The sequence below is a fragment of the Nomascus leucogenys genome, chromosome 16 (genome assembly GCF_006542625.1).
Source record: "Nomascus leucogenys isolate Asia chromosome 16, Asia_NLE_v1, whole genome shotgun sequence".
NCBI lineage: Eukaryota > Metazoa > Chordata > Mammalia > Primates > Hylobatidae > Nomascus > Nomascus leucogenys.
This window is the reverse complement of record NC_044396.1, coordinates 41,992,472-42,020,256: the sequence shown is the minus strand read 5'-3', so window position 1 is coordinate 42,020,256 and position 27,785 is coordinate 41,992,472. Positions and strand designations below refer to the sequence as shown.

At 42.8% G+C, this 27,785-nt stretch overlaps 1 protein-coding gene across 2 annotated transcripts; it reads left to right on the top strand.

Annotated features, from left to right (window-relative positions):
* Positions 1–1,463: 1,463 nt before the first annotated feature.
* Positions 1,464–27,785, top strand: OPRK1 (opioid receptor kappa 1). 2 transcript variants are annotated; one of them, XM_003255955.4, is made up of 4 exons: positions 1,464–1,704; positions 2,066–2,370; positions 18,060–18,412; positions 23,686–27,785. In XM_003255955.4, exons 2-4 carry the CDS (start codon positions 2,114–2,116, stop codon positions 24,216–24,218), a joined length of 1,143 nt encoding a protein of 380 aa, XP_003256003.2. In that variant the 5' UTR covers positions 1,464–1,704; positions 2,066–2,113; the 3' UTR covers positions 24,219–27,785. The 2 variants fall into 2 exon arrangements, with proteins under 2 accessions (XP_003256003.2, XP_012362326.1); XM_012506872.2 differs by lacking the exons at positions 1,464–1,704; positions 2,066–2,370 and adding an exon at positions 14,443–14,657 and having other exon boundaries at positions 23,686–24,312.

Below are 27,785 nucleotides of genomic sequence, written 5' to 3'. Positions count from 1 at the left end.
TGATACCACTCAGCTTTTGTTAGTTTCAAGTAAACTATTTGCTGGGTTTGTTTGGGGGCAGCATGGGATCACTGTGGCAGGAAAGGAGCTCCCAGACATGAGGGGAAGACTGCCATCTTCCTTATGAAGAGGGCACCCTCAGACACGCGGAGGTCTCAGCAGGTCTGATGTTTTACTGAAGCAGATGTGATCCTCCAACGACAGTTTGCAATCAGACTTAAAAGAACTGTAAGACTTGATAATAATTTTCAAAATTATTTGAAAGGGTTGAAGGGATATGGTTGAACAAAGGGAAGATTTCCTTAGGCTCTTCATATTACACTGCTCGAAAGAGTTGTGCATCTCCAGGCGGGAAGACGCTGGTGGTCAAATTCCACTTTGGGGTCATGGCGTCTTGAAAGAGACAGGAGCCCCCTTTTGCCCTCAGCTGATGGAAGAAGGGCTGTATCAGCCATTAGTGTGTCCAGGTATGGCACGGACATTAGCTGTGGGATGCAGTGGGGACCTGTGTTTGTCAGCCTGAGGCAGTGAATCCACTGGGGAAATTGAGGTGCCTAAACCCCCAGTCTCCCCCAGGCCTGTCTCCAGTACCCTGTGGAGAAGGGGAATTTTCCCACTCCCTTTCAGAACCTTCACCTCAGGGGCTGAGCCCTTGCTCCCTTTGTGTCTTGCCGGTCCCTTTGCCTGAGGAGAGAATGTCTCTCACCTAGCAGAATCTGACAGCGACCCTTGGACTAGCAGAGTTATGCAAAGAAATGATGGTGACAGTTTATTTATGGACGCTCAGATTCGCGGCCGTAAAATGGAGGCAGCGCTACTGTGAGGGAGAAGTGAGGAGAACGTGATGGCTGCAGGGATTAATGTAAAACAGAGACACTGTCACCTCCCTGGAGCACCACTGGGGCCCGGGTAAGGATAGTGTTTTGCCCTTCTCAGATACTATCAGCAATTCAGGTAATACCCGTAAGGTGCAGTTTGTCTGCAGCCTGTCATCCCGGTTAGAGCAGACGGAATGGAAGAGAACGCAAGGAAATATTCTATTTATGTGTCTTTTAAGTGATTATTTTATGAACTGGTCTTATTCTAATTGGATCATTTTGTTACTTTCTTTGGATGGGCCATTCAAATAAGCTTAGTTCCTGACCGCGAACTATGCAGATAAGAAGTTCTGGACACAATATGAAAATCCAGGTGCATACTTGCACTAAATAGGCATGCCCCTCCTTTTTACTAAATCTAAATGGCTCAGTCTCAGGTCTTGGGGAAGGCTGCATGGCTGGGGACCAGGCGGTGTGCCGCTCGGGCAGTTAGTGGGCAGGGCGAGCCTGCAGGGCTGCAGGGGACGCGGGGCTGGGAGGCTGAGGAGCTGGGGGCTGACTCCGGGCGGGCGGGGCGGGGCAGGGACCGGCCGGCCTGGGGCGGGCGCACCAGCCAAGCTCTCCGCCCCCAGGCCCCCAGCGCCCAGCCGCGTCCCGGCTGCGTCCCGCCCCGCTCCGCCCCGCAGAGCCGCTGCCAGTAGTAGGAGCCGCGCGCTGAGAGGCGGGGGCTGCGCTCCGCGGAACAGCAGCCCTCGGGCCGAGAGCGGAGCTGGGGTCCGAGAGCAGGTGACTGCAAGAGCTGAGCGGGACTCGTGAGCGCGCGGTTCAGCACCTACCAGGGCGTCCCCTAAAAAACCTCGCCTTCGCCTGTCTCTGGGAACCATAGGTAAGCTTTGGGCTTTCGAGGGGCAGTTCTAGGTAGAGCTCCGTGCTGGGAGCTGGGAAGGGGGCTTGACCCTGGGGACTCAGGCAGTCTAGGAACAGTTCCACCAGGGGCCGGTGCCTAGAATTGGTGACGGAGGCACCTCGGGAGCTGGGGGAGAAGGAGCGAGCGCTCTTCGCCCGTCTCCGGCACCCAGCCGCGCGCCTGCTGGCCGGAAAGGCAGCGAGAAGTCCGTTCTCCCTGACCTGCCGCCGGCGACTTGCGGCCCGGGTGCGGATTCGCAGGCTTCGGGTCCCCAGCGCCGCTGGCCAGGCGCGGGCAAAGTTTGCCTCTCCGCGTCCAGCCGGTTCTGTCGCTCCCGCAGCCCCGCAGGTGCCACCTGTCCTCGCCTTCTTGCTGCAGTCGCCCCACCATGGACTCCCCGATCCAGATCTTCCGCGGGGAGCCGGGCCCTACCTGCTCCCCGAGCGCCTGCCTGCCCCCCAACAGCAGCGCCTGGTTTCCCGGCTGGGCTGAGCCCGACAGCAACCGCAGCGCCGGCTCGGAGGACGCGCAGCTGGAGCCCGCCCACATCTCCCCGGCCATCCCAGTCATCATCACGGCGGTCTACTCCGTAGTGTTCGTCGTGGGCTTGGTGGGCAACTCGCTGGTCATGTTCGTGATCATCCGGTGAGCGCGGGGTCAGCGCAGCGCTGGGGGCTGGGCGGGGCAGGGAGTGAGGGTCGGGCCCCGCCACTGGAGAAGCAGTGGGGGCAGCCAGCCAGGTGGTGGGGACTCTGTTCCGTGAAGGATCCTGGAAATGCTACAGGGTGGCTTCCTAGAAGAGGTGAAGGATTTTCTGGGAGTTTTTGGTGGAGTGCTGAGAGGTTCACACAGGCGAATCCGGGCGGCCCGGGGCGTCTGGAAGTTTTCGGAGTGATCCCCCAACCCCACCCTAGGGCCCAGTGTTTCTGCTGAAAACTCTATGCGCAGGGCAAGGTGCCAGGGTGCTGACAACAGGGTCAGGGGCTCCTGGTAAAGGAACTAATCCATTTGCCCGGTTGCCTGCGCCAGTTTGGAGCCCTTTGTTATGCCGTTTGCAAATATTTCTTAAGATAAATTTCAAGCCCACCCAATGCACTGAAGATAATTCCGAATTTCCTGGGACTCCTCAGACTGGTGTTTTGACTTGTGAAACAAAACCTGATATATGCTCTAGCGTTGTTGATATGCATATATGAGCCTTTTTAGTATCAAATGGCATCCCATTTGTTAGGAATATCAGTAAATAATATTTATCCTCTAAAACACGGCCTGTGGAGATTTTCAAAAACTACTTCACTGTTTTTTTTCCACCATGAGAAATTGAACGTTTTATTTTATTTTTTTTGTGTGTGTGGAAATTTCTTTAGGTCAACTTCCAATAATAAGTATCCCAATATCCACATATATGCTAATTTTCTGGTAAGCAAAGTGATTCTGACTTTAAGAAAGAAAAACAAGAAAAGAAAAACCTAACTTTGTTCTGCACTTTTCTTAAGATAGATGTGTTTCCTTTTCTGGGAGCACTAGAGCTTTGTCAACACACCTGTGAGAGGGAGTAGGCAGCTTGTGTTCCTTTGAGAAGTCTCTACGAAATAAGGGCGGGGTGCAAGTCACCCTGGCTAGGGACTCTGAAAGGATGAATAGCTGATTTTTTTAAGCTTGATTTTAGTTTTGAAACAGGCCATTTATTTATTATGAACTTTAACAACCATATCATGAATGGTAGCATAAATCTTTCTCTTGGAAAATTATCATAATAAAAATACTGCTTTATTTTTATTTTTATTTTTGCTTGAGAATGTCAGGTCTTTTATTCCTACATATGCTCTGACATTAAAAACCATCATTTAAATCTCCAAACACATATTATAAAGCTCATTTCATCAACAACTAGTGTTTATAGCTTGGTGCCCTTGGTTTTCATAATTGCCTATTGCATTTCGCAGGAATTCTATCCGTGATGAGTAAAGGTTACAGAAGGAAGCAATATTTTAAAATTAAATTGTTTGTCCAACTCATTAGTAATCTCAGGGCTGGCCTCCACTAAAGAGACAATTAGACAAAAGAAAAGACAACTGTATTCTGAATTTTAATTAAAATTTTTAGGAGATCTTTGGTACAGAAGCTATTTATTTGGTGGTGGGGTAATAGAAACATTGATAATCAAAAGAAAGCTCTAAGAAAAAAATAGCCCTGTTTCTACCCATATCATATTTAGGTGCTCAAGTAAAACAGATACATATTGTTGTTATTTGAATGAGCCCCTGAAGTCTCCAGTTTGAAAAGAGCTTTGTAGTTGCTCTGCAACCTTTTGCAGACTAGGATTAAAAAGAATGAGGAATCCTAAAATAACATTTAGATGTTATGTGCAAATATAACTCCATGGGGAACATTTGACTTGTAAGAAGGAAAAAAAATTCCTGTAGATTAGCTAGGACTTTTAATGGATAGATTTCCCAAATATATCCAACACTAAAGTGTGTTATAAGGGGGTAAGTTCAGCTAAAAATATGAAAGAAGTTGGATAGTTCACATACATCATTCTCCATTCTCCCACCCCCCAATACTTAAAGGTTACATTTGATGATGAATGAAAAGTGAAGAGTTCTACTGCCATCCTGGAGTGCCAACCTACTGAAATCTATCTAGTTCACTTATGGCTAGAGCACATACATTTTAAGGTTTTCACAAATAAAAGGTTAATGTCTAGTGAACCTAGTTCACTTAAGTCTATAGCTAAAAAGGAAAAGGAGTATTTAGTATTATTTCATGATGATAGATGGTTCAAGGATTGAAAAATAAAACCTTTGAAGAAGAATTGATGTACTTGGGTTTATTTATCTTAGGAAATGAAGAGACTAAAGATCGGAGAGAGGGTGGCGTGAAGCGGGTTGCGCTGTGATCATCAGGCCTGAGTGCAGAACCAGGGTGTGGAGGCCCCACAGCCCTTGTTACTGAAGAGACTGAGTAGCTGTGCTTGAAAGATGGAGGATACTATTTTAAAATATTTTACATGGGAAAGGCTCCTAGCATAGTTCAATCTTATAGAAAATCATTGTAGAAATGGAACTTAGATGCTCAGAGTGTGGGCAGGTGCAGATCTAGACTGTTCAGCTCAGACCTGGGGATAAAGAGCTGTGGAGAAAGATATGGCTACTTTTAGGCCTGCCTTACAAATAGTTTTTCCCACCTCGGGCCCCTGGAATGCTGCCTCATATCTTCTGATTTAAAGTTTCAATAGTTCTCATCATTTAGTGTGTACCAACTGACATAATCCCTTGATAATTAGGGCACATTAACTTTCACTGTGGAGACCTTAAAATGTCAGTGCTGCAGCTTCCTCACTCATCAGGCTTTGGGGTTTATGGTTGTTGGGTGTGAATATGGGTGTGACCCTCGACCCTCAGGATTCTTTTTTTTTTTTTTTTTTTTTTTTTTTTTTTTTTTTTGAGACAGAGTCTGGCTCTATTGCCCAGGCTGGAGTGCAGTGGCGTGATCTCAGCTCACTGCAACCTCTGCCTCCCAGGCTCAAGCGATTCTCTCACCTCAGCCTCCCAAGTAGCAAGGATTACAGGCATGTACCACCATGCTAATTTTTGTATTTTCGGTAGAGACGGAGTTTCACCATGTTGTGCAGGCCAGTCTCAAACTCCTGACCTCAAGTGATCTGCCGGCCTTGGCCTCCCAAAGTGCTGGGATTACAGGTGTGAGCCAGTACACTCGGCTGACCATCAGGATTCTAATCCTGTGGTCTCCTGACTTCCTCCTGTGCAGGATTCCCCTGTGCAGTCATCATTTTTCATTAATTAATGAGCACCATGACACTCATACCCCTTTGCCCTGCCAGAGGCAGCCCTACCTCTGACATCATAAACATCCATTCTGCCACTCTTACCACAACTTCATACACGTTCGACTTTCTCCTCCCTTAAAGAAGGTAACTAACATTTAATGAACACTTCATAATTGTCAGGCAGGTAAAGCTACCTTCTTCATGTGAATTATGTAATCTTCACAACTATAGGTATATCATTACCATACCCACTTAACAGATGAGGAAACGAAAGCGCAGAAAGATGAAATAAACTAAGGTTACACCTGGGTAACTCACGGGTCCAGAATGATGCCAGTGGCCTGACCGTAGATCCTGTGCTCTTATCCATTCTGCTCCTTATTTCCCACCATACCACTCCTGCAGACATTTGGATTCTTTCTTTCTAGGAGGTTCTACATTTTCTCCCAGACTGTCTCTTTTTCTCTTCCCCATCCTAGACTGCATGAGCTATCAATTAAAGCACTGTCTTGACAACACACCCAAGTGTCCTGCCTTCTTGTACTTCTGCCAGTGTCTTCCACCAAAGCCTTAACCCTTGATCAAGCTAGTAACCTACCTTCCTTATTCCTATACCCAGCTAGTTGGATGCTGTTGGATAAAATAAATTTTATCTTTGTCAAGACAGTCACCACCTTCAAGTATACCTGACCCTAATTCTCCCTAGAAGTTTTTCTGTGTCCCTCTTCTATTTTCCAGAAAGAGCCAATTCCTTGTTTCGTTTCCCATTTTAAAAAATGAATTCAAATCTACCCTTATTCCAAAACCCTCCACCTGATCGTATTCTCTTCATGGTCATACTCTTCACTCTCTTTATCATATTCTCTTCATCAGTGGTCTTACCCAGTAGTTCACCAAGACACTGGAGTGCAGCCCTCAGGAACACTGCTTTTCTACATACTCACTTTGGCAGCCACCCTCCCTGCATTCTGTTTTGTCTCACAGGAGGATTCTCCTTCCTTCTATCCAAGGCTAATTCCTGCTCCTGGGTTTTGAAGCTCATTGCCTCCTGGGGTCTTTACCATGTAAGCTATCTCCTTTCTACTGTGTCTGCAATCTCTCCCTCTTCACCTGCTCTTCAGCACATGAACATACCCAAGCATCTGTCATCTTACAAACAATCAACAACCCACTATCCACCAACCCTCCATTTTCCTCATTTCCTTAGCTAGTGTCCTTTCATCCTCCTGCCTGTCACGGGCAGGCAAGCTTCTTGGAGGAGTAATCCCTCCTCTTTGTTTCCTTTTCTTCCACCTGGTCCTCTGCCCTGAGCATTTGAGCTCCCCGCGATGTTCCTTCACCAAAGCCCTGGTGTGTGTTTCAGATGCTCATTTTAGGCCACTTTCTCTTGCCTTGTGTGGAGGGTCTGGCATGCTTGGGTGACCTTAGGTCCTCACTTTCTCGAATAGCACCCTCTCTTTGGCTTCCCCCACATCCTCTGGCATTCTCCTTGCTCCCCTGCACAGATTGCCCTTCCTCTGAGGTTTCCTAAATGCTCATATTCTCCAGAGTCTTCTCAGCTCTCTTCTGTCCTCACTTTGCATATTCTCTGTATTAGTCAAGGATCAGCCAAAGAAGCAGGACCAGTAGGGGATGTCCATGTTAAGAAATTTCTCACAAAAAAATAGCATAGGTGACTTTGGGACTGGCTAAGATAGGAAGTCAGGAGAGACAAGCTGCTGCTTTCCAGGCAGAATTTCTTCTTCCTCAGGGATCTTCGGCTCTGCTTTTAAGGTTCCCACTGATTGGATCAGGCCCCATTTTCAGATTACCTAGGATGATCTCCCTTGCTTAAAGTCAACTGATTATGGACTCAAATCACACCTACAAAACACCTTTGCAGCAGCACCGAGATGAGTGTTTGAAGACCTGGGGACTGTAGCCTGGCCAAGGTGACTCATCACACTCCCTTGCAATGGTTTCATCCATTCTTGTGGCCATAACTGTCAGGTACATTCTGACAAATCCTAAATCTAATTCTCAATCTCTCTCCCAGTTATCCATGCCTTTCTGCAGACTCAGCTGGCCTCCTTCCTTCTAAATGGCTCAGTGTGATGATCTCCCTGGCACCTCAGGTTTCTAGAGCCTCCTTTAGTTTGCTGAGGCTGCCATAACAAAGCATCACAGACTGGGTGGGTTAAGCAACCCCTGTTGTTGATTGTCTCACAGTTCTGGAGGCCAGAAGCCCGAGATCAAGGTGTCTGCAGGGCTTCCCCTGAGGCCCGAGGCCTCTCTCCTTGGCCTATAGATGCTGCCTTCTCCCTGTAACTTCACATAGCCTTTCCCCTACACATCTGTGTCCTAATCTCTTCTTCTTATGAGGACACCAGTCATAGCAGATTGGAGCCCACCCATATGGCCTAATTTACCTTAATTATCTCTTTAAAGCTCCTGTCTCCAAATGCAGTCAGCCCTCATTCCATATCTGTGAATTCTGCATCCATGGATTCAACCAACCGTGGCTGAAAAATGTTGTTTTTTTAAATTGCAGCTGTACTGAAGATGTACAGACTTTCTTTCTTGTCATTATTCCATAAACAGTAGAGTATAACAACTATTCACATAACCTTTACATTGTAGTAGGTATTATAAGTAATCTTGAGATGACTTAGAGTATAAGGGAGGATCTGTGTAAGTTGTATGCAAACACTATCTTATTTTATATCAGGGACTGGAGCATCCATGGATTTTGGATCCGACAGGGGGGTCCTGGAACCAATCCCCCAGGGATACCAAGGCAGGACTGTACAGTCACATTCTGAAGTACTGGGGCTTAGGACTTCAACATAGAAATTTTGAGAGGACACGGTTCAGCTCAGAACACTGCCCATCCTCTTTCTGTTCTCCTTAAGAGGACACTCTGTCAAGCTTCGGTTTTCACAACAATTATGTATATGTTCTCTTTTTCATTTATTTCTGTAAATTAATTATAAGGATAAACAAGGAAATTTTGTTAAGAAAAATAGGAGGAATCAGAAAATTCTTTGATCCTTGGTCTTAGTTTAGCCTATTCCTTTTCTCATTAGTTGTAATTAATTTGTTGCTATCACAATACAGACCTGTAGGATTCAATCTCTCATGAACCTTCCTCTGGGAGACCTTTGCTTCCCTACAGCTCAGCCTCAGCAGTATTGAAACCTCCCCAAAGGGGGAAATTTGTAAGGGTCCTCGAAGAAAACAAAACTGCAAAAGTACTATGGAAATGGTTACATTTCCTGAACTCAAATTTCTGCACCAAAGGGGCCAACTCACTCAAGCTTGCTAGGCATAGAGCTTGGTCCTTCTAAAAATACTCATCTTCTTGCTTATAAATAGCAGGATACAGTGTTTCTTCCCCAGTCCACTGAACAGAAGTTCCAGGCTTCCTCTGCTGGGATCATCTTAGGTTATGGGCCATTTACTGACTCATTCAAGTCACCCCTGGGCCAGTCTGGGCCTCATGGTTGTACTTGTCTCAGCCTCACCAAAACTATGCGGCTGTCCTGGAACTAGAGAAGTGTGGGACAGAATGGGGTGACAGAGGGTCTGGCACAATGCCTGCCTCTTCTCTCCCGAGTTTCTTCTTATCCCTCCTTGAAGTATGTGTTGTAACCATTGTAGTTGTGTGTACCTGCATGTTCCACATTCTCATAAGTGTCAACATAGCCTACCTTAGATAATATCACCAAATCACACATACAGAGGCATTAAAAAAAAGCAAAGGTTCAATATAGTACCTGTATAATTCACCAATGGCTGTTCCCTACAGGACACCAGTCTTATTTTAGCCTTTGGTTAATATAGTATGTTCTAATTTTTCTTGAAACTGTCTTTAATTTCTTGATCCTGTCTTTAAACATTTTCTTTAATATAAATGTAGCAAAAATGACTTCAGAAATTATTTTCAAGAGACTATCTTTCATTTCTCAAAGTAATTTGTATACATTTGACAACCTTTTCAAAGAGAATTGCAACTGCTTACATGGATTAGCCAAATTATTTTCTCCCCTGAGGGATGTGTGATCACAGATGGAGGCCAAAGTCTCGTGGAATTGGTTCTCAGGGATCAGAGACTATACAGCTGCAGAGAGAGAGAGAAAGAGAGCAAGTGAGAATGCGAAAAACCAATTAGGTGATCAGGTATAGAGGTCCTAAACTTTAATAGACTCCAGGAAAAACTGTAGCCTTCAAAATCATTTCTTGATTGTGTTGACTTTACTTGTTTTCTGATGCCTGTCTCAGAGTTAGTTTCACAAGGAATTTGCTTCTCACTGGTACAGAATAGATCCACTCCATGACTCATTCAGCTGCATCTCATCCGCAGCAATATTTTCATGTGGCCGTGCAGTTGACACCTCCCTTCATTCCCGATTAACTTGGATGCACTTAATTGTCGTGGCCCCAGGAGTCTCTGTGCTCAGCTAAAAACCTCAAATTGTATGGCTGCAGGACAGTTGCCTTTTGAAGGTTTAGCTTATGTGGTTTCAGTGGTGCAAGTAATACATACTTAGAATCATATTAACAAGAGATGGTTTCAGAATAACATTTATTTATTCCTCAACAGAAAGATCAGCAGCAGTCCCTTTTTTTTTCCCTTTGGAGGGGGTGCTGGTTTATGTCTTTGATAAGGAAGGCTTATATATGAAGAATAGATTTTAGGAGTGGGGATAATACTGTAAATGGCTTGTTTAACACTTGCCTTCTCCATTGGCCAAGCAGGTTGGAATTTCAATGGAGGACGACAAAACCATGTGATGAATTGAGAGATCCCAAAGGAGCTGGTGTGAAGCTGGGCAGGGAAGCCTTGGATTAAGAATGGCTGGAGTGGCCCGGCGCGGTGGCTCACACCTGTAATCCCAGCACTTTGGAAGGCCGAGGCAGGTGGATCACGAGGTCAGGAGATCGAGACCATCCTGGCTAACAGTGAAACCCTGTCTCTACTAAAAATACAAAAAATTAGCCGGGCGTAGTGGCGGGCGCCTGTAGTCCCAGCTGCTCAGGAGGCTAAGGCAGGAGAATGGCATGAACCCGGTAGGCGGAGCTTGCAGTGAGCTGAGATCGCGCCACTGCACTCCAGCCTGGGCGACAGAGCCAGACTCTGTCTCAAAAAAAAAAAAAAAAAAAAAAAAGAGTGGCTGGAGTTACATGCAATCAGAGATCAGCTATGACAGGCGACAGGACTGATTTTCAGAGCTCCTGTTGAGCTCACTCAAATTCACAACACACCTATGAAATGAAGATTGTTAGAGCTCGTTTTCAGATAAGGAAATCAACTACAGAGGTGTAATGAACTGCCCAAGGGCAGGCAATTGTTAAATGATCAATCCAGTATCACAGCCCAATTTGCTTAGCCCTGAATCTTCTCAGCGCCCTCTGCCTGGCTGGGTTGCTTCCTGTCCAGTGAAGGACTGGCTTCATGGGGAGAGGGCAGCGTAAGAGGGCCATCGTCCCCCTCTCCATGTGCCCACGCTCTGTGGCTTGCTCTGATTTAGGTCAGCTTTCTGTATAAAAATAGGAAAACTAATTTTAAGTATCCATATACTGCTAGGCATCCGGGTAGTTGTGCCCTAGGAAACTGCATGCCAGTCATTAGCGAGATGCCATTTTCTTATAGGTGCTGTTGGGCGTGAGAAGCGCTCACCCTGCACGTACCCCTGAATGCACTAGAACGTTCCTCCTAGGGGTCCAGAGGCGCATGATTCCACAGCCGGGACAACTGAGAGGAGGAGCTTAGCGGCTCCCAGGGGCACTGGCTGTTCCCGTGGAATCATCGCTCCCCGTTACCCTTCCATCCTTGCTTGCTGCCACCCTGCATGGATAGCCTGCACCTGCGCGGGGCTGTGCGTCTGGAGTCCTGATCGCACATGGGTGCCTGCTGTTCTCTTGATGGCTTTGCGCTTTGCACGCAGGAGAGCGATTCTGGAGAGCTGCAAGGGCCTGGCTCCTATGTGAGTATGACTCCTTCAGAATACTACAGACTGAGGGATATCAAAGTCAGATCCTTTGAGAAGCAGTGAATTTAATTTCCTTATCTTTCCTTTCCATTTTCCTTTCCTTCCCTTCTTCCTTTCTTTCTCTTTCCCTTTCCTTTTCTTTTTTCTTTCCTTTCCTTTTACCTTTCTTTTTAAGCAGACAAACAACATGGAGTCTCTCTCCGTCGCCCAGGCTGGGGTGCAGTGGGGCAGTCAAGCCATCCTCCTGCCTCTGCCTCCCTCCTTTCTTTTCTAAAATTAATAAACTACTGCCCCTTTAGAAAAAAAAAAAGCTACAATTTCAATAGTAAATAACCCAGAAGAGCATATGGCAGTTAATTTCATTGAGGTGAACTGAAACTAACTGAAAAATTTAGTGAAACATTCATTATGTTTTTAAGTAAGTTCCACTGAAAAGTCACGTCAGCACGGTCATCATTCTTCATTTTATTTTTATTTTTTAAACAGACTTTTAAAAAAGCAGTTTTAGCTTCACAGAAAAATGGAAGGGCAGTTACAGTTCCCATATACCCCATGCCCCCACACATGTACAGTCTCCATTCTCACATTTCCCCAGAGTGGGGCATTTGTGGGACTGATGAGCCTGCATTTACACATCATCACCCAGAGGCCATACTTTACATCAGAGTTCATTATTTCCCCCCCTCCCCCCCACAAGCTTTGGTGAGGAATAATTGACAAATAAAAATTACATATATTAAACATGCACAACGTGGTAATTTGGTATACATTAATTTGTGATTACCACAGATTACACAGCCATTACCACACACAGTTACCATTTTGTGCATGTATGGTGTGTGTTGGGGGGGTGAGTACACTTAATATCTACTCAATCAGCAAATTTCAAGATAAGCAATACAGTATTGTTGATGCTAGCCCCTGCTGTAAATTGGGTCCCCTGAATTTATTCATCTTACACTGAAGCTTTGTATCCTTTGACCAGCCCTCTCCATTTCCCCCACCATTTCTGATCATTTTGCACATAAAATCTAGAATGCCATGCATCTGGAAGACACGCCCAGGAAAATGCTTGTTGGCAATACCGAGAAAAGAGCTCCCAAACTCATCTCTGACCATGCTCATCTTCCATCGTTTGTGAAAAAGGACTGCATTTTCCCTGCTGCTGCAGAGCTTTCCTCCTACTGAGTTTGGTGTCTTGGGCACCTTTGGACTCCAAGGGCAGCTCTAGTGTTGTAAGAGAGCCACCAGCTTCCTGTGGCTCCGTGGCATTTGATCACGCTTGTGTTTTCACCAAACAGCGTTTGTTCAGGTGCATTCTATGGACCTTTAGGTTTTTGCTGTATTAAAGGAATCTATTTAGAAAATCACCAGGGCTTTTGTTTTGTTTTATTTCCTTTTTCTTTTTTATTATATTGGAGCTGAAGTTTGAGTTCCCATTGTCTCACTAGTTTGTGGTTTCAGGCAAGTCACCTACTCCCTTTTAACTCAGTTTCCCCACCCCCAAAAATGGGCCTATGGAAAAATTCCACAATGTACATGACATTGTTTTGTCCATTGAGGGGTAGTATTTAATGTATTACTATAGTATTTCTGCCAGGACCTTGCCCTGTTTCTCATGCTAAATGTTTTCTACTCTCATGATGCATACTTGACCGTCCTCATCAGAATGCTTTTCAACATCGAACTGCAGGAAGTGGCAGTATTTATTTCTCTGATAAAATACCTGATTTTTAAAGAAACCTTGGAGTAAGACAAGCCTAAGTTCCTTTATTTATTACATATAGATTCCAAGAACTGAAAAACACTGAGAGTATTTCTAAGATGTTTTCTCAAACTTTTTCTCTTCAGAAGAAAATAGGGGCAGTGGTATCTTATGGGATTGTGATATGGCTTATTAGGGCTGTGGTAGGTAATTAATAACAGTAACAACAGCAGGAGCAGTCATGTGACAATGAAGGCTGGCATTCACTAAGCAATTATCAAGTACCAGTCTGGTGCTAAGTAATTTTATGCATGTCTCATTTAATCATCATGACAACTTTATCAGATAATATGAAATTCCCCAAACAGTGTCTGTCACATAATGTCATCAATAAATGTTAAAGTGATTTTTTTCCTTCTGGTGTTCAGGGCCCTCTGTGGCCTGACACTACTGTTCCCATCCCAGGCAGCCACCTGTGACTCCTCAGCAGGAACCTTGAACCAGGAAATCCATTTCCTCATTGACTCTGAATGAGACACTAGCCAGAAAGCTTCTCTGTCTGTCCAGATCTTTCTCAAAGCTCAAGATCCTGCTAAATTTTCTCTTCAAAATATGTCCTGATTTCCTCATGACACAGCAATCTTTCCCTTCCATGTATTCCTATAGTTCACATTATAATCTGGTCTCAGTTTAAAAGATCCTCAGAGCCAGGGTCTGTATATTGGGTTTTTCAGTCATTCTCAAAGTCTAGTATACTGCTACTTATGGGGTAGAGAAATGAAAGAGTAAAGACAGGGGAGGGGCCATGCACATAACTGGAGAGGGAAGAGAGGGTGCATGCATCACCATGGGGGACAAGTACAAGGAAAGACCCAGAATAACTGAAATCAGTGCAACTGAAAGTGTGTTGGTTTGAAAGGTATATGGTAATCAGTCATCAAGATTAAAGGTTTATTATACTATTGTCATGAAGGTGAAAAGGAGTTCCTGATTAAAGAAGCATCATTGAAATTTAAAAAACAGAAAACAAACCTAGGCAATGCACCTCAACAGAAAAGCATGCTAATAATCCAATAATTACCTCCTCTACCTCCTGCATATTGTCTGAGTACAGCCGTGCATGGAAAGGACAGGAAGTCCTGAGAGTGCTGTGTTGCAGGATCAGCTCCCCCTTCTCAAGTGCCACCTTTCTAGCTTGGTGAGTGTCATGTCCTCCCAGAAACCCTGCCTGGTGACACTGGTTCCTGACATCTCAGCAGATAACTTTGTTCCCCTCACCATCACACAAGCACCAGTGGCTGCCAATTTTGAAGCCACTCCTCGCTTCTCTGTAAAGAGAAGTACACTAGGATGGTCTTGAGTTAAAGTGTCATTGGGGAGCATTTCTAAGTCTCTGGAACACCCTTCACCCTGTTGCCTGGCCACCATAGCCTTCCCGGTGCTCACAACTCAAGTTCCCCAGGTAAACCCTCTTTCCCGGCCTGCCCCTCACTTCCCATTCCACGCACCGTACTGTTTTTGCAGGTCTGTTATGTTGTCAATTTAGCGAGGACAGCCCACGGACTTTGCTCTTTTCATACCATATGCTCCTGCGGTGTGTATGCTCAAAAGTGCAGCCACGAGCTGCCAGCCCACTTCCAGCTCCTCCACACAAGCCAGAACTTCCCACCCAGATGGTGCCATTTTGCTTGAAATGCTTGTGAATTTTTGTAAAGCAGTGTGGGTGAAATGGAAAATAATTTCATACCATAGCATAATGAGAAAGCTTGCTTGTTTTTTCAGTGGTGGACATACAATGAATGAAAAGACTGGCTAATTCTGTTGCAGTTAGATACAAACAATAGCCTGGGGCTCAACCAGACTGCCTCTGAGCATCACAGCGTTGCTTTATATTCACGTTCACAGAGTAGTCCAGTGTAGTACACAGAAGACTATCTGAAAATATTCATTGAATTCAGAGTTTATTCATTACTTTTAATTATACTCATGAGTTCTCCCCTTCTAGTGTTATAGGTTTATAAGCATGTGTCTTCCAGAAACCTGGAAGGGGGCCCTGGCTTGCCACCCTTTCCAGATCCTCCCACTAAGGTCCCACCTCTGCTGACACCAAACAAATCACTTAACTTACCTGAGCCTAACTTTCTTCAGCTATATGAGGGAAAAGACATAAGTCTTTCAGGTAAACTAGAAGGGCAGTAGTTTTGAGAATCAAGTAAGATACGTGGAAGTCAAAATACTGGACTTTGCAAATTACAAAGTGCTGGGGAGATATAAGAATGGACGAATTGGGATCAAACCCCTGGGTTTAAATTTCTGCTATGCCTGTAGTTATATCACTTTGAGAATTTTAAAGAAAATCCTGTGATTCTTAGTCACTTCATCTATAGAATAGGGATACCAGTACCTACCACATGAAGTGACTGTGAGGATGAAATGAGACAAAGCTTGGGGAATGCATGGCAGAGGGCCTGACCCAGGCACTCGGAAATGTGGTCAGCGTGTTTATTGCCTATGCTCATCTCTCTGAGATCTGAAGATGGAGTTTGAATTCTTTACGTGTTCAAGTCTTATGCAGTTTCATACATCTATTGGCTATAAATATTTTGAAAAACTAAAATTAAGCTATCACTCTACATTGTATGACTACTTAAAGATGCACATTATATTTTATGGTAATTTATCGATCATTCCATTCATGTTCTTTGTGTCAGGTCCTGGGGCTCCTTTTTATTCTCACCTTTTATATTTAAGCTGAATTGGGTAAATATGACCATGGATGTTACCTAGAAACTACATTCTTTTCTGCTTCCTGTGGTAACTGGTGGCTTCCACCCACGTAAGAAGGGAGGTGGGAGTTGGGGAACATGACATAGATTAGACATGCTATCTGGGTCAGATGCATTCATTAATTACCCCTGGAACTCTATGAGATAAATATTATAGTTTCCATTTTATAATTGGGGAAACTGAAGCTCAGGGTGGTTAAGGACCCTCTAAAGTATACTTGTTAGTTTGAAAAATAAGGACTAGAACCAGGTCTGCCTAAGTTTATAGCAAAAAGAATGCCACTCTGACTTCATAAAGAAAGAGGGGAATATCAGAGTCATAAAATACAAGAGCAGGAGTCAGATTCCTGCCGGAATCCTTGCTAGTATCTGGGGTTTTGGAGTGGGAGGAGTTGAAAAAGTAGAAGATAGGTTTGTAAGATGCATTTTTTTTTCAAACATAAAACCCTATTTTTTAAGAAAATATCTGAATAGATAGCATTTCAGTCTTTCTTATTAGAAACATGTGGCTTCTTCTCAGTAACTGTCCATGCTTGGCTATCTCTGCTTTTGTAAAGCCTGTGCTATGAGAACTTGGCCATCCATGTTTAGTCACTACCTAAAACTTATAGGTCATTTAATAATGTCTGAATAAAAAGTATAAAGGCAAAAAAAAGTTGTAAATAAACTCCTCGCTTTCCAGATTAAATCACTCTTTAGTAAGCAGAACATCCAAATGGAAACTAACAGATACCAACTCTAGTACCTGTCTTCACAATGCCTTCCCAGCTGACCCCAAACACAGCCACTTCCTAATGAGTAGAGATGGGAGGTGGGGAGGGAAGGCAGTGGACACTGAGGCTGGAGTGTGATCCTGTGTGTCAGGCCATCTACTGCCCTTGTCTCATGTACTGTGAGTTAGGTTTTATGATTCTTATTTAGCAGGAGCTGAAAATCAGATAAGTCATTCTCTGAGTTCAGACTCAGGACTGTCTGAGTTCACATGAGACCACACTGCCTCCAAGAGGAGCCAGGGCTGTTCTGTTCTATCATGAAATGTTCAGAGTTGTTTCTCATGTGGAAATTCATGTATCAAATGGGGCACACTTGAATTGTGACAAGGTCTTCAAATCTGAGGCTGTAGAATGTAATCAACATATGGATTTTCCCAACATATTTCAGCTCTTGGCCTTTGAAAACCTGATAGTATGGTTTGGAACATTTATTTAATACTCTATGGATATTTGAGGAAGCATTCTCTAAGCAAAACAACCCTCTTAACTCAGTCTTAGTTGAAAATGAAGTTGTCCTAAACATCATGTTATAATGTAAAGAATAACTCAGGCGTAGAAGCAATCTTTCTTACCTACCTTGAAAATTACTCTTCTCTCAATTGGAGGATGAGACATATTACGTGCTTAGAAAATATCTCAAGGAGTAAAGAAAGAATTATTTCTCTCCTACTGTACCATACTATGCTTAGTGCTATGACATGTAATAGCAGAATTCAATCTGCTTTATTTATACAACTTATTTAAAATGACAAATTAATGGTGCACTGGAGAACAAAAATCAGCAAACCTAATTGTGTTTCAGCCATTGCAACTGAGCATATATCAAAATTGAAAACCGTTTTGTATTTTCAAAATACATCATAATTATAATGATTGATTTCTCAAAATAACTCTGAGGAAAAAAATGTTTTAAACAAGTCAAAGAAAACGAATATAGTGTTTTAAAAATGCTTAAAGCCAAGCGACGCTGGGCAGGATTAAGATGGATTGTCAGCCACAAAATAAAGATCTGTATTATATGCAGTGCTAGATCTATATGTCTATTCATCTATCTCTGCTGTCTTCTGTATCTTCTATATTTAAGTTTTTTAAACAAAGCACTAGAATAAACAATAAAGTCAGAGATCTTTGTCTATTTTTCCTATCAATGTCTAGAACAGTCCTTTTACATGTTAGACCATCAATGAATATAAGAATAATTGAATGAAGAAGCAAAATAAGTAATCCAAAAGCTATCACAAACACATTCACCTTATGGGTTTGACTTGAAAATGGAGGGAAATGCTATTGTTTCTTTTCTTTTAGATACACAAAGATGAAGACAGCAACCAACATTTACATATTTAACCTGGCTTTGGCAGATGCTTTAGTTACTACAACCATGCCCTTCCAGAGTACCGTCTACTTGATGAATTCCTGGCCTTTTGGGGATGTGCTGTGCAAGATAGTAATTTCCATTGATTACTACAACATGTTCACCAGCATCTTCACCTTGACCATGATGAGCGTGGACCGCTACATTGCCGTGTGCCACCCTGTGAAGGCTTTGGACTTCCGCACGCCCTTGAAGGCAAAGATCATCAATATCTGCATCTGGCTGCTGTCGTCATCTGTTGGCATCTCTGCAATAGTTCTCGGAGGCACCAAAGTCAGGGAAGGTAAGAGCAGTCATTTTCATTCTGTTCATAAAAATGTAGCTTCAAATTATATAGACTTTTAATTTGAGCATGAGTAGGCCACATATTTAGTGGAAATCAATGCCAAAAGACGACGGAAATGTAGTGCCTAAATCCATGGAAGATGAGAAGTAGAACAATTTTGTGTCCCTTTCCACTTCTAAACACAGAATGCAATAATGACATTGCCAGAAGAGAGATGCCCGACCTGTCTCCCATTCTGGCAATGTTTAGTAGAAAGTGGAGGGGTGAGGATGAGGTAAGAAACCACAGGCATGTGGAATTTTAAAGTACAACCTGGCAAGTCCAGGACACACCTTCTCACTTCTTTTTTTCTCTTTAACAAGGGATATAAATTATTGGCAACATATGCTGGCTCTTTCCTCTTTTATTCCTAAAGGATAACCTCCAAATCACTATTTTAACAGCTTTGGCTCTAGGCCATTCAAAATCAAGTTAACAGATGGACGGTAGTTACAGATGAGCAGAACCACTTGATTTTGGACATACCAGGTTTTACCCCATGCAAACCAGCCAGTTGATTTTTTTTTTTTTTGAGACAGAGTCTTGCTCTGTCACCAGGCTAGAGTGCAGTGGCACGATATCGGCTCACTGCAACCTCTGCCTCCCGGGTTCAACCTCAGCCTCTCGAGTAGCTGGGACTACAGGCACACGCCACCATGCCCAGCTAATTTTTTTGTATTTTTAGTAGAGACGGGGTTTCACCGTGTTGGCCAGGATGGTCTCAATCTCTTGACCTCGTGATCTGCCTGCCTCGGCCTCCCAAAGTGCTGGGATTACAGGCGTGAGCCACTGTGCCTGGCCCCCTGTTGATGTTTTTCCTGAATTTCTAGGACAGTAGTTCTCATTCTGGGCTGCACATTGGAATCACCTGGGTACTTTAGAAACCACTGCTGCCTGCATCCCACCCCTGTAGGGTCTGGTGTAATTGACCTGGGGTACAGGCTGGGTGTCAAGATTTTTGAGCTCTCTCCAGGTGACTCTGACCTGCAGCCAAGGTGAGAGGTACTGTTCTAGGAGTTTTGCTTTACTAGCAAAATACAAAGCTATGGAAAGCATCTTTGTTCCTGATAGAAATTAATGATGGGGAGGCAAACAGAATAGTCACTCTGGGCCTACTCATGCTGTTTAATGCTCCAGCAGGTATCTAAATGCTCCCGTTTACTAGGGGGTTCATAATACCTGTGAGAGCAGATAACTGAGTGTATTTAGTGAGGACTTTCCAGGTCATAGTGAAAGGGCAAGGTGCTAAAATCATAGCTTGTCTTGCATGATACATGGTTTGTTTGCTTTTAGACTTAATCTAGTTAGGTTTCAGTTTACAGTTTTAGGTTCACAGCAAAACTGAGCAGAAAGCACAGAGAAGCGCTTCCATTTACTTCCATTTACCCCACACAGGCACATCCTCTGCTACAGAGTGGTCCATTTATTACAGCTGCTGAACCCACACTGACACCTCGTTATCACTCAGAGCCTGGAGTTTACAGGAGGGCTCACTCTCCAGGTTATGTGTCCTGTGGATTTGAACAAATGTATAATGACTTTATTCATTGTTTTTTAATGAAGCTGATCTTTTCCCTCTGAAACTACAAAATGAATTTCTAGCATAGCCATAGCAGGTGTCAAGCTATACTACTAGGTAAATTTTAAGAAATGCCCAACTTTCTTTATCATATTTGCATTTCAAAATATGATTAATCACACATAGGATTTTGTTTCTTCATGCCTACAGCAAATAGAAATAAAGTGCAAGAAACTTTTCTGAGGCAAAGCTTTCACTCTGTGAACGTAAAATGTTGACTCTAATATTTTCCATACTGTAGTATATGTGTGTGTATTATGTGAGGATTCATAGTCTGCTCTTACTTTTATTATAGTAGCTAAGAATTATTATAATCGCTATAAGCAGAAACAATTATTCTTAACAAAATGAATACACACAAGAAAAGCTGTAGTTTAGCTATTAGAACTAACTCTATAATTATGACAACCATGAGATGCTGGAACAGGAGCCAGCAGAAGCCACAGCCCTCTGATATTAATATATAAGGAAACCAAAATCTGCTTGTTAAACTGAGGCAGTTGTATGGATACTTCAACTTGAAAATGTCCCCTTCTTCCTGAAACAGAACATTTAATAAAAATGGCAAAAATGGCATGCTTGGACAGGAATTTCTTTTTTTTTTTTTTTTTTTTTTGAGACAGAGTCTTTCTCTGTCCCCAAGGCTGGAGTGCAATGGCGCGATCTCGGCTCACCGCAACCTCCACCTCCTGGGTTCACGCCATTCTCCTGCCTCAGCCTCCCAAGTAGCTGGGACTACAGGCGCCCGCCAACACGCCCGGCTAATTTTTTGTATTTTTAGTAGAGACGGGGTTTCACCGTGTTAGCCAGGATGGTCTCGATCTCCTGACCTCGTGATCTGCCCGCCTCGGCCTCCCAAAGTGCTGGGATTACAGGCTTGAGCCACCGCGCCCGGCCAGGAATTTCTTTTTTAAAAAATGCTTAGTTTTTATGAATTCATAATAGATGTACATATTTAGGGGGTACCATTGTATGCTATTTTGATACAAGCATACAATGTGCAATCATCAAATTAGGGTAATTGGGATATTCATCACCTCAAGTATTTATCATTTGTTTGTGTTAGGAACATTCCAATTTCACTCTTTTAGTTATTTTGAAATGTATAATAAATTATTGTTAACTGTAGTCACCCTCTTGTGCTATCGAACATGATCCTTTTTCTTCTAAGTGTGTTTCGTATGCATTAACCAACCCCTGTATATCCCCCTCCCCCCAACCCTTCCCAGCCTCTGGTCACCACTAGAGGTTCTACTCTCTATCTCTGTAAGTTCAGGTTTTTTTTTTTTTTTTAACCTCCCAAATATGATGCTTGAGGACATGTGATATTTGTCTTTCTGTGCCTGGCTTGATCCCCTTAGCATAATGTGAAGTGCACTGGGATTCTTGATGATTGCCTCAGCACTCTCTTTACGCTACAAATTCAGCTTCATTGACATTTCTGGAGGATATTTCCAACTCTGTAGTGGGACATTTGTTTCCCAAAGTCTTGTAAAGTAGCTGTTGTTAATTATTTCACCCAGTCATCTAATACTTATCATCTCCCACTACATGCAAGACAGTTTGTTTGGGAGGAAGCTGAGCCTCAGAGTTAAAGGTCTATCCGAATTAAACAGCAGCCCTGTGCGGCTTCTGCTTAGCTTAGCTTAGCTGGTGACTTTTCCGTAATAACTACTGTAATTAGGACACACTTTCGAGAGTTTGTTATTCATGTGATATATATTTGTTTGTTCATTTATTTAACAATTTATTCTGTTTATGCACCACATGTTCCAGGTACTACCCTAGGTGCCAGGGATTCAGTGTTGATTAAGGCTGGCTGGGTTTCTCCACTAAGGCGGTTCACATTCTGGATGGAGAGAAAAATGTTAGGAAGGTAACACACAATTACAGATCAGACAAGCTTCTGTCTGGGAAATTGGGTGAATATAACATGTAGACAAAGTATAAGTTACCGGGAAGAGGACCATTTAAGAGACGGACCTCCATCTAAATGTCTCTGAAGTGACATATAAGCTGAGGTCAGCCACAGGAAACAGCTAATGCTGAAAACAAAAGCTAAGCAGAAAAAACAAACCAAACCATGATCCCTACCTCCAAGGAAACTCTTCTACCAGATTCAACAAACAAGTCAAAACCCAGAATAGAATATTTATATTGAACTCAGATTTGTTTTTCATGTATCACCCATCAAAAGTTGCTTAATGGATATCTTATATTCTGTGATAATAGTAATGATTTAAAAATCGTTTACCATAAACACTAAAGCAAAAGTTAATAGTCTTCATAGTAATATTACTTTGGACAATGACTTTTTTAAAAAATCAAAAATGACAAATTTCTCTGGAAGTGTTCATTTACTACTCCAAGGTTTGATCTGGTATTTCATTGATACATGAAGGTCTCTAAGATAGTCATCTTTATTAATTGTCAAAAATGATTATATCCTTCTTATTTTAAAGTATATGTAATTAAAATTCTAGTAAGATGGTATATTCTATTAAGATTGCATTAAAATGTTTTAGAAAACATTAATAGAGCCGTTTTGCTATTTAGAAAGTATTCATGTGCTATTTTTGAAGCAGATTTTTCCAATGTCAGAAGAAAATATTTTCATTACTGTAATCATGCTCATGGTGTTGCTCATGACTACCTTGTCTGTGAGGAAGGACCAGGGCAGAGAGAGCTCTGCTGTGTGCTCGCTGACTGCCCAGGGGCAGGGGTTGGAAATGTGGGCTAGCTGGTGTTTGGGGAAAGGCGAGCCCATGGGACACCCACAAAAATAGTTCAGAAGGTGTCCATCCTGAGTCCCTGGTCTTCCTAATATTAAGGCTACTCCAAAGAGAATACTACCCAGCAAAGAGAAGCAGAGCAAATGTAGCAATTTTCTAAGTAATCACATACAAATATTTGTTTTATCTGAGTTACATAATAATGTTGGTAAAAACGAAAATAAATGTGCCTGATTTACTCAGAATTCCCTTGATGATGATGATGATGATGATTCTCCCCCACCTCCTCCAAAGGTTTTACTTGTGTTTCAGTAATGCCCTTAATCACAGTGAGTGTCACTGGTTCCATTAAATCACAATACTTCAGTCATATTTAAACAAATTGCATATCAATTTTTGTTGACCCACATAATGATTTCCTGTAAACCAGTTAATGTTTTTCAAAAAGTTGGCTTTTGTTAAATTCAGTGGCTAGATTTGAAATATTTAGTCATTTATTACAAATAGGCATTAGCTTTTTTATTGCCAGAGCCTTAGGTCTGGGAGAAGTGTTAATGAATGGAAATAGAAATAAGTACTCATGCTATACATTAACTCTTTACCTCTTCTGCAAGCCGTCAGTGTCAAACCAACTTCTGCAACTAGATGAGCGAGATTGCCAGCTAATCTTAATTCTACAGTATTGTGTATGTTACCAGTAAACAGTGACTATCATCATTGTTCCATGCACAAAGATTAGGATGATTAACAAAATACAGTATTCATTAGTAATTTGGTGATCTACTTCAGGTAATGTCATCTTACCATAATTGGACCATTGCAATAAAAGGTATTAAAATTCATATTTAAAACACTTTGCAGCCACGGTAATAACAATAACAGGTTTCTGTGTGTTTGTGGTTTTTATTGCCCTCCTCCAGACGTGGATGTCATCGAGTGCTCCTTGCAGTTCCCAGATGATGACTACTCCTGGTGGGACCTCTTCATGAAGATTTGCGTCTTTGTCTTTGCCTTCGTGATCCCTGTCCTCATCATCATCGTCTGCTACACCCTGATGATCCTGCGTCTCAAGAGTGTCCGGCTCCTTTCTGGCTCCCGAGAGAAAGATCGCAACCTGCGTAGGATCACCAGACTGGTCCTGGTGGTGGTGGCGGTCTTCATCGTCTGCTGGACCCCCATTCACATATTCATCCTGGTGGAGGCTCTGGGGAGCACCTCCCACAGCACAGCTGCTCTCTCCAGCTATTACTTCTGCATCGCCTTAGGCTATACCAACAGTAGCCTGAATCCCATTCTCTATGCCTTTCTTGATGAAAACTTCAAGCGGTGTTTCCGGGACTTCTGCTTTCCACTGAAGATGAGGATGGAGCGGCAGAGCACTAGCAGAGTCCGAAATACAGTTCAGGATCCTGCTTACCTGAGGGACGTCGATGGGATGAATAAACCAGTATGACTAGTCGTGGAGATGTCTTCGTACAGTTCTTCAGGAAGAGAAGAGTTCAATGATCTAGGTTTAACTCAGATCACTACTGCAGTCTGACAGGAAAAGATAGAATTTAAAATGAACTTTTAGAGATCTCATGGTCTGAAGTCATTAGATGCAGACCATGTTCATGATCAGTGGAAACATCAAGGACAAAAGGTCCATGCAACACATGCACCTCTTCTCTAGGGCACAGAAGCGAGGCAGAACCTCAGTTCCTCTGATGAACAAGGAACAGGTCTTTTCCTTCTGGTTTCCTAGGTAAGGTTCAGCACCCATCTGTGGTGGCCTTCCTATGAAAGGTAGTTTCAAAAGCTCAGTTTAAGAAAAAAGGAAAAGAAAAAACATTGCTTTCACAGCTCAGTGGGCATCCAATCCAGATGTTTAACAATGACAGCAACAACCTCCAATGGAATGAGAACTATTTCCAGGGTTCATGCCCAGCTCACTGTATGCTGTGTGGACACGCATTTCATGTGGCTGTGTGGTAAGAATTACAGCTTACGTATGGCTTGGACCCACATCTGAGGAATCTGATGTTCACTTATACCAGAACATTATCTTGCTATTTATGAAATGATTTAAACATTCAAAAGGTTGTTTTTAACATGGTTTAATTTCTCGAAAACTACAGTTTTTTTTTCTTAGCATGCTATTCAGGTAGACAGTCTTATAATAAAGCATGTCTCATTGTCAAGAAACATAAAGTGGTGTGAATACCACTGAAAAAATATATACAGTATCTTCTGTAAATAATAGTACCTGTGCAAATAAGGAATAGGCTTGCCTCCCAGCCAGGCAATTTCCTGAGGGCACACTAATGATATCCCCTGAGTTGCTAAGTTGATGCTGAGGCATTTTGCTGGGAATTAGTCATGGCATGATCTCTTTCGGACTCCCTGAATACCGTTTAGTCCTGTAACAGTGCTCACAACTCATGTGTTAATGAATCACAAAGGCTTTAACTAGCTCCCAGGTTGTAGCCTTAGCAGGATCTAGTTTATTTGCCACACCTCTTTATGAACATATAGCGATTCGCAGATCCTCTCTATTCACGGAGAGGAAGGTGTTTTGCTTCTGTAGATCTCAAGGTACTATTTCGTGGCTCTCAGCAGGAAGTAGAATTGTTCCTAAATGTGTGCTGAATGAGGACGTGATGTCCCTCCTGGTGCCAGGACACATCCTGCATGGCATTCTGTGAAGGGCATACCTGCTGAGGATAATGCCAGGAGCAGCACATTTAGGGCAATTTTGCTAAAACTTCCAGATGACATATAAATTCCCTCTTTTTCCCCCTGAAACTTACCATTTCAGAGGTAATGGCTTTTTCTGTAATTTGCCTGAGAAGAAAAAAGGGATAATTTAGAAATGACACTCCAAGCCTATATATTATTAGGGCAGCATCCTCTGGAATTTAATAGAAAAATTGAATATACAGCCCTATGTAACTACAGACATCATTACAACTGTTAAGTTCTGTTCACCATGCAGAACTTGGTGGTGTATGTACTCTCACCTTTTGGAAACAAAACCTTGCATTGAAGGTTTTACACGTGGCTTCAGAATGTTACTCTGACCATGTTTGCCTCTACTCCAGATTATCATGGCGCCTAACACAGATTACATATGGCAGAATGGAAGTGATTTCTCCTAAGGAAAATGAAGTGCTCTTTTGAGTATTTCTTGTTTTATTGAGATGCCTATCTGCCCTTGTATTTTTATAACTGAATGTAAATAGGAATGGCTTAAATACTGATTTACACTAATCCTATAGTTAAAAATCTTGGCTATGGTACAGGAAGGATATCTATATAGAGGCTAGTTCCAGAAACAAGCCCTGGTGAAATAGGAAATATAAAAACTTCTTTATGGAACAGGAAAACCCCAGAGACTTTCTCGTCAGATTCCTTTCCAGTGCAAAGTATAACAGAGATAGGATTGTGAGATGAAATCAGAGTAGTGTGTTTCCTTTAATTTTTTCTGTCTTCTTTTTTTTTTTCTTTTGAGACAGAGTCTCGCTCTGTTGCCCAGGCTGGAGTGCAGTAGCACAGTCTTGGCTCGCTGCAACCTCCACCTCCTGAGTTCAAGCAATTCTCCTGCCTCTGCCTCCTAAGTAGCTGGGATTACCGGTGTGCACCACCAAGCCCTGCTAATTTTTGTATTTTTAGTAGAGACGGGGGTTTCACCATGTTGTGCAGGCTGGTATCGAACTCCTGACCTCAGAATATTCACCCGCCTCAGCCTCCCAAAGCGCTGGGATTACAGGTATGAGTGGCCACTCCTGGCCTGTTTCCTTTGTTAGCACTTCACGTGCTCTTATAGCGTTAATTGCCATTATTGGTTTGCCTGATTTTCCTGCATCTCCTCATATGTAAGTCTGCAGCCCAAGGAGAGAATAGTAGCTGTATGTGCCCATGAGGGGTGTCCAAGCTTCTTGATTCTTGTTAATATCGACTCCCCAACATTGAAAAAGGAGTGAAGAAGGGAATATCATTTTAGGGTACTGCTTTAAAGGAATGATAAAGTAAACAACGTGGCAGGGAAAATACCACTAGCACAAATGTATTTCTTTGTCAAAGTGTGTACACGCTTTCTGTATGTCCTGATGTCCTGCTGTGAAGCAGGGACCACATTGCCATTTATTCATTGTTCCAGGCAATGCATTTGTCCAAACCCCTCTGGCTCTCTGATATCTCTCATTTCTTGATGTTCCTATTCTCTGACCTCAACAAGGAGGACACTGTCTTTTGTGTCTCTTTGAGACCAGAACTGCATGTGTTTAACCTTCAGATCCATTCTCTACATGAACCCTATCTTTCCACCCTGGTAAGAAGGTCTGGAAGACAGGTCCTAACAAGGGGTCAGAGAAGGCACAGTGAAATGAACCAGCCATGCAGGGGCAGCACTGAGGAGGAAATCCCCCCACTCTAACTGGGAGGAGAGTGGAAACACTCTTAGTGTCTCAGAGTAGTTACCAATCTAAGAGCATCCCTCGAGTTTAAGTCAAAACTCCAGGCTTAATACCAAAAATAATACATCATTTGGAAAAATAGCTTGGAGAAAAAAAATCAATAAAGAGTCACATAAAATCTTAAGCAAATGGTTCTATTCTGTGATATATTACTGAGAAATAAAGTTCTTAAACGTGTATAACTATTGTCAGACAATTTATAGATGTTTCATCTAGTCCTGGGACGAAATAAGATGACTCACGCAAATGCAGGGAGCACATTGGCTGACTTTAAATTGGAACATTGTAAAGAGAAAGCTGTGAAAGGTTGTGTGTCCTATCAATGAGATTTATTTTCTAACCAAGAGCTATTTGGATGATTCAGTATAAATACAAAAATCACATCCAAAAGGGGTATAACCCAGCTTCCTTAAGGCAATTTTCTTCTCTGAAACAAGAATATACTCATATGTTCTTAACTATAATGTATATTATTTTTATCTTGTACTTTAAAAGATGATAATTATGCATTGTATATACGACTGTGTGCCTTGCAATAAAATCAAAACTGTACCTGCTAAAAATCA

Excerpts from the sequence above, each read along its gene's own strand:
- OPRK1 (XM_003255955.4), top strand. The coding sequence starts at position 2,114 with ATGGACTCCCCGATCCAGATCTTCCGCGGGGAGCCGGGCCCTACCTGC. Across the intron at positions 2,371-18,059 it reads GTCATGTTCGTGATCATCCG|ATACACAAAGATGAAGACAG; the intron begins GTGAGCGCGGGG and ends CTTTTCTTTTAG. Across the intron at positions 18,413-23,685 it reads AGGCACCAAAGTCAGGGAAG|ACGTGGATGTCATCGAGTGC; the intron begins GTAAGAGCAGTC and ends GCCCTCCTCCAG.